This window comes from Penaeus monodon, chromosome 14 (genome assembly GCF_015228065.2).
Source record: "Penaeus monodon isolate SGIC_2016 chromosome 14, NSTDA_Pmon_1, whole genome shotgun sequence".
Classification (NCBI taxonomy): domain Eukaryota; kingdom Metazoa; phylum Arthropoda; class Malacostraca; order Decapoda; family Penaeidae; genus Penaeus; species Penaeus monodon.
In genome coordinates, this window is record NC_051399.1 from 34,310,618 (window position 1) to 34,318,117 (window position 7,500).

At 38.4% G+C, this 7,500-nt stretch overlaps 1 protein-coding gene across 14 annotated transcripts in view; it reads right to left on the reverse strand.

Annotated features, from left to right (window-relative positions):
* Positions 1-7,500, reverse strand: part of LOC119581065 (muscle LIM protein Mlp84B-like) — a 38,463-nt gene that overhangs the window by 30,488 nt on the left and 475 nt on the right. For all 14 annotated transcript variants that reach the window (XM_037929370.1, XM_037929375.1, XM_037929365.1 and 11 more), the window contains exons 2-3: positions 5,311-5,444; positions 4,884-5,037 (exon numbers count right to left, since the gene is read on the reverse strand). In XM_037929370.1, coding sequence (XP_037785298.1) covers positions 4,884-5,037; positions 5,311-5,425 — 269 coding nt within the window. In that variant the 5' untranslated portion in view covers positions 5,426-5,444. The remainder of the gene's footprint in view (positions 1-4,883; positions 5,038-5,310; positions 5,445-7,500) is intronic.

Genomic DNA, 7,500 nt, shown 5'->3' on the forward strand with positions numbered 1-7,500 from the left:
GGTCATCCGGGGTCTTTTGGCTTCCACTCTTTTGAATTATGACTCATTATCTTTCAGTGATCTTTCATGTATCTTTTTTTGTAACTTTTTTGCTGTGATCATTTATTTTTATTTGTTTATTATTACTTTTTTTTGTCTAGAATGGGATGATTTTTTTTTCTCTTGGCGATTATCTCTCATTCACTCTTTTTCTTTTTATATTCTCTTTTTATGTTGTCAAATAGTTTATTCTACTTAGAGTGTGTTACTGTTTTCACCTTCAAGGTTTTTTCTTTTCTTCTCACAAGATCATGTGATTGTGAAGGACGCTGCTCAATTGATTTCGTAAATTGGATTCTTAGTCATATAATTATTCTTCGTCTTTCTCTTATTATCTCTCCCTTAAGATAGTGATTTGTGCCAGTGTGGTTGCCTTTATCCCTTAGTGTAATGTGTAATGTGGAGAAAGTATTTTTTGTTTGTTTTTCTGTCCATACCTTACATGCGGATATATCCACTTTGTGTATATATGTGTACATATAAACGTATGCATGTATGCGTGTGTACACACACACACACACACACACACACACACACACACATATATATAAGCATTCACACAGTGTGTGTGTGTGTGTGTGTGTGTGTGTGTGTGTGTGTGTGTGTGTGTGTGTGTGTGTGTGTGTGTGTGTGTGGTGTGGTGTGTGTGTGTGTGAATACAAATGTATGCAAACACCCACACACACACACACACACACCCACACCCACACACCCACATACACACACACATATATATATTTACATATATATATTTACATATATATATATATATATATATATATATATATATATATATATACATATATATATATACATACATATATATATATATATATATATATATATATATATATATATATTATATATATATATATAATATATATATATATATATAACTGTACACTGTGTATAGAAATGTGTGCGTGAATGAGTGTGTGTGTGTGTGTGTGTGTATGTGTGTGTGTGTGTGTGTGTGTGTGTGTGTGTGTGTGTGTGTGTGTGTGTGTGTGTGTGTGTGTGTGTTCATATATATATGTATGTATATATGTGTATGTATATATATACATATACATATATACATATACATACATAATATATATATATACATATATATATATATATTTAAATATGTGTATTTATATACATGCATATATAATACATATATGTAATATATATACATACGTTTATATTCATATATGTATATATACATATATGTGTGTGTGTTGTGCGCGGATATGTATATGCATATGTAAACTGATATATGTTTGTATGCGTATATGTATGTGCATCTGTATGTGTGCGTGTGAATATATATATGTGTGTATATATATGTATATATATATATATATATATATATATATATATATATATATATATATATATATATATATATATATGCATATATACATATGCATATATACACACATATGTATGTATGTGTGTGTGTGTGTGTGTGTGTGTGTGTGTGTGTGTGTGTGTGTGTGTGTGTGTGTGTGTGTGTGTGTGTGTGTGTGTGTGTGTGTGTGTGTGTGTGTGTGTGTGTGTGTGTTTCTATGTGTGCAGGTCTATCTGTGGTTGTTCATGCGCTCACGCACATGTGTATATGTGTGTGTTCGTGTTTGCATGTCCTCATCCCACTGACCAAATCAACAAAACCACAGGACACGATATCTGAACTGGACTATATCTCGAAAACTGCTTTGCTTCACGAATCATTACTTATACAGTAAGTAATATCGGCACCGCCTCCTTGAAGGTGGAAAGGTAACAGGTCCTTGTACAGCTCTAAACTAAGTCGCTATATTACAAGGGGTGTGAAACTGCGTCGTGTTATAAGGGGTGTGACAACCGCGCTGGAGGGGCTTTTGAAGGGATCCAATCCTGCAACAAATTTTTGTATAACAGATGCCTTTTAAGCTGATAATATATGTGTGATTCAATGCATATTATTCTTCCCTTTTTTGTCTTTTGCTTTATGATGATTATTATATTGATATTAGATTCCGGGAAAATCAGAGGTTAGAGGGCTTTCTCCATTTATGATGAATGGCAAGTATATTTGTTTTTTTTTAAGGTATTAAAAGACTGCCGACATCGATCAGTGCAACTACAGCCGAGACCTTCCCGCTTTGGCTGGAAATTGAAGCTTGAGCTGTTACGTTTCCACCTTTGTACAAGAGCTTTGTACAAGAGCTTTTTACCACCTTCCGCGCGAGCTAGCGTTGCCCATATTGCAGAGAAGGAGAAGCATGCACAAACAGATCCATGTTAACATGTTTATTGTATTACAAGTAGATTCAGTGTTTTTATCTTATTTTTTTCCTACTTGATGATAATAGTTTAATGATCATGTTATTTCCTGTGGTAGAGCTCAACTTTCACACACTTGTCCATCCCAAGCAATATTAAGGTTTCTCCGAAGCTCTATATTAGTCTGTTTCTAGACAAAATATCCGTATATAGTGAGCAGCGTCCTGAGACGACAGGGGAAAAATGGTGAAAGTTGGAAGGAAACCAATGTTTATTTCTTTGTAGCGTATATTTCCTATAAAAAATATTCCACAGAGGTTACAATAGGAACGTTGAATGAGCGTATAAAAATAGCACTATAAGCAAAATAAATAAGCTTTTTAGCGTAGCAAAAATAAATATAATAAGCGTAGTGGGTGACTTAAACCCTAAGTGAATGGTACTGTAACCTGTTGAGTTACAGCAAATCTTTTCATTAGGCACTCAATGATCTAGCAAGTGTTTTTGTTTTGTCTGACCAATGACAGGTTCGCCACTACAGAGAGAACCCGCGGGCCTTCAGTGAGATCAATCATTGTTGTCACCCACACTTGGTTAGTGAACCTAGCGATAAGCAACATGGTTTCGTAATTCTACCCGCACAGGATCCACCGAAGTCAAACGGACAATCGATCGAGACATCATGGCCGAAACCAGTTATGCTATTCTCTCATGTGCCACTCGGTCGTCATGTGGTGCAAAGCGTCATCAACATCTTCAAGACGTTGGCATGGATAACTGAGGTCGTCCAAGTGCTCAATGATCCGTTCGTCTTCGGCCACGTCCTGACGGGGAGTCGTGTCGAACTATAGTGAGCGTAAGTAGCAGTGAATAAAGAGCGGAGCCGAGTTCGAAGCCTCATGAGCGTGCAGCGTTTGCAGCGTTAAGCGTTTAGCGCGTAGCGGAGTGAGCAAGTGATAGCTAGGAGTCGAGCAGCATCAAACCAATACAATTAATTACTGGCTTCGAACGTTCCTTTTCCAATTACATTTTTAGGTTTTAATTGAAGATGCACTGGCATATGGCTTAGTAATGGAGACATAAATCAAATTAACAGTTGAAGATACGTGAATTTCTATCAAATAATAAAAGAAAATCAATAAAAACAAGTACAAGTTATGAATCGTTCTTCCCGAGAATAAATCATAAATATCGAAAATTTAATTTTTCTTTATATGATCAATCTCCAAGACAACAGCTTTCATCCAGGCACTAGCTAGCATCCTTGTGCTATGAGTCGAGCTCTACGCATTGAGTTTTCAGAACTGTGTATTGAGGCGTAGGAGGAGGTTTTTACTTCTTTCTGTGGAGAGGAAGGGGAAGAAATTGTCAGTCGCCTGAAGCTTCCTTTGAGATGGAGTATTTAACAGAGGGGGAAACTTCCCAACTGGTTATTGTCGGAATGGTCAGGCAAGGATCACAACGACCTAGGCGCGGGGAAGTCACTCAATCACCCTACGTGCTTCCACCTTGCCACTTCTGCAACTTATTAATTCTTTCGAGATTTTTCCTCTCTTCGACTCCCCAGCTCACCGTGATATTTTTCACAGTTTTGTGTTATGATCTGAAGGTTAATCGTGGGCAATGAACCAATTGAGAAGTTTCGCCACAAAAGTATAACATAGGTGATCATTAATTAAAAGCAAGAGAAGGCCCGCTATCCTCTGATTAAGAGGGAATTAAAAATATGTATATAAACCAATTGAAGACGGAATTACAATCATAAAGATGAATATATAAGGAGAGAGAAGTGATTTCTACAAAGAAGAAAACCACATGGTCCCAGATTGCATGTTTAAAAGTATCTTTGCAGGTTAGGCTCCCAACTACACATAAGGGAAGGTTGAACACAATATAGGAAAGTAAAGGTCAAGGGGAAGTGTAGGAAACTATAAAAAAAAAATCTCGAGATGCACAAGGACACAAAAATAACACAGGTGTTAGGACGGACGACGCACATGGAGTTAGAAAAGTGTTCCCTATGTTAGTGGGTGACTTAAAGCCAGGTGTTTTGGTCACGTCTTTTCCCTTTCTCTAGTAAAAGTGACGTGTTCTAAAGGAAACTAATGTGAAACCGTCTTACCACATACATTGTTCTACAAAGTAAGAAAGAAAAAAATCACGTGGGGCCATGTACTTCACTAATTATTTTGGGACAATAATGTCAGATAAATATCTCGTCAGCCAAGTTTTTGAGGAAGGATAAAGGTTTCTGTCACTGATGGGGTACGAGAGATCTGTCTGATAGTCTTTTTAACGTCTAATCGATCAGTGTACTTTTCTCTATTGCCTTTATCAATCGGAGGTTTTAACTGAATAAGCTTATTATTCATTAGACCTTTTTTATGTTTGTGAGATCCGGGTATACTGATCGATGTACTCTTTACAGGGAGGTGTGTTCGCATGGAAAATTATCGATTTTTTTTTTATAAATTCTATATCGTTTAACGTACTTAAGAAACCAATTTAGTTAGCTTTGGCATGATTTTGAAACTGATACATTTTCCGGAACACGCCCTAGGAATAAGAACCAAGTACGCAGCAGCAACACTTACTCGAGGTGTGCGCCAGTGTCCATGCTGAGGCCAGCAGCGCCGCCTCCGAAGCCGTATCCCTTGGGTCCAAACTTTCGTCCGTGGCAGGTCTTGCAGTACAGGACATTCTCGTGACAGTTGGAGTTGGTGGAGTCCAACATCTTGTTGCACATACCTTAAGGAGGAAGGGGGGGGGGAGAAGGAGAAAGAGGGGGGGGTGGATGATTAGACTTTTGTATTGTTTTTTTATATCATGTTTTTATTGTCTTCGGCTGTCCTGCCGATTTCCAGTTGATGGTAAATTTTACTCTACTGATTGTCAAATAATGCATTAAACTTTCTTTAATACAATACTAATTGACCCTTAACACATGGAAAGATTAAGTAAATTCCACAACAACAAAGGAATCAAAACCTTTAAACAACGAGGCATCCGCCATTAACTTACTGCATTTGTAACATTCCTTATGGAAGGAAATATCGCCAACCACCCGAGCCTCGGCGTGGTACACGGACTTTCCGCACTTGGGGCATTTGGGGTTTTCTGGGGCCTTGAACGGCATGTCTGCGGCGATGTTAGGCCTGGGGGAGAGCGTGCTCAGTGTGAGGCTTAGTCTACGTAGTGAAATGCCGGAAAATTCTCGCCTGCTGATTGATGTCCATGCGCAAAATGGTTGTGTTGAAGAATGAGGCCAGATAGAAAAATAAAAACGGATATTTATATGATTGTAGTAGGTACGCCAATGAGGCTATACAAAATCTAGATGATATTCCTATATAACAGGATGTTATATGACATCTGTGTCATATCTTTATTACTTTAAAAGAAACCAAGTGTAGTAATGAGTTGCATTTCTCTTGAAGATTATCAGAAATACTCCCTTGCACAGAGCTGCAAATGTGTTTTTACTGTGCGTTTAAAAGCTAACAAAACGGTTTGCAACTAAAGAATAAACAGTTCATCCTACTGGCAAGAAACTTGATAATAGTCAAGAGAAATTGCAATTAAATTACTTGAAATTATATTGTAATTTAACCCTATGGTGAACTACAGATGGTTTTCCTTTCTCCATAAATGTATAAATTCTGTGTAATGTTTGATTTTCGCTTCATTTTTTACTTCCTTCTACTCTTACAACCTGTCCAGAAATAGGGTGATGGTAGGCTGCATGCACTCGCTGGTATCCCTTCGTCCTCTCAATTAAAAAAAAAAAAAAAAAAAAAAAAAAAAAAAAAAAATCAGATGTTGATTCTGTTTTTAGAGGAAAACTATATCTTTTACGAATAAATCGTGAAATAATGCAGCAATTATGTGGTATGGTCCTGTGCCTGCCTGACGCTCCTTACCCACAGCCGCTAGACTTGTTTCTGACAACCAAATAAGGAATTACTCCCTTTGTAACCCGTGTCTATGTAAACGAAACCCGCTGCTTCAGTAGCGACAAATATTCTCCCGTGAGTCGACCTCCCCTCTAAGTAAGGCGTTATTCATTGTCAATAATAAAAAAAAATTAACTAATCCGAAACCCGTCGGTAGCTGAGTGCCAGAAGCCGACAGGTGCCGAGGGCCGGACTGGCACCCTCGGCTGCCCACCGGTTCACACGCTAATTTTGGCTCCGGATGCCAGCGCCATTTATAGTTGGTGAGGCAGAGCATCCTCGCCCCGGGCGGCCAGGTGTGGGCTGACCCACCCACACCGCCCCAGGGGGAGGGCGTGGGCGTGTCAGATATGAATACTCTATGGGTTATTCTAAATTAATTCTTGAAGAATTCTATATATCATTAATGGAAAAGATTTTTCTTATGATTATGAATGTTTTTTTTTCTTCTTTTCCCAAGTGCCCTGTCCTACAAGGACGTTGGCGATCATGGATTTTCCATGACTTGGGATGGCTTGCCCACCCAGTGGCTAGGCAGGCGAAGTTCCTTGCCCAAGGGAACAACGCGTCGGCCGGTGACTCGAACCCTCGACAGTCTTGAGTCCGATGCTCTAACCACTCGGCCACCGCGGCCCTTATGAATGTATATGAATATATAAAAGTAACCACTGAACTACTTGTTAAAATATTTCCATGTACAATTCATAGTTCTGCATGTTTCTGGCTCATATAGCATATTGTAAAGCTACTGTATGAAGGATTTCATTTACATGTGATCAATTTATGAATGTTTTGCTTTAGTTGAATATGAGAAAAAAATATCAGTGAGCAAAGTATCTGCATTCACCTCACCAGAGTAAAATCTTTAATCAATCAATGAAAATACTAACCAAACTTGAGTTCAGACATTCCTCAGAAAATGGGGAGTGATTTCTCTTAAGTCAGGGAGCAGTAGCTAGCAATTATAACAGTGAAGTGACAGTGAACAAGCAGATGTGAGGGTGAGCTTGATTCTAAGTACGACCTGCCTGGGGGAGATGCTTTTGATTTCTCAGGTAGAGAATCTTGTCAAGGTACAGACGTCAAAGAATGGCCTTCTCTGTTCCTTTCTCTATAACACTTCACCGATCATCTTTCGTGCCACGTTAACAGTTGGGAGTTGAGGTCTCATATTTTGTTTCTCTCTCTTCTTCTATCAGCTATCGGTATATCTTTGTCTTCTGTCTCTTACTGTATTTTATCTCGCACCAAAAAGTCG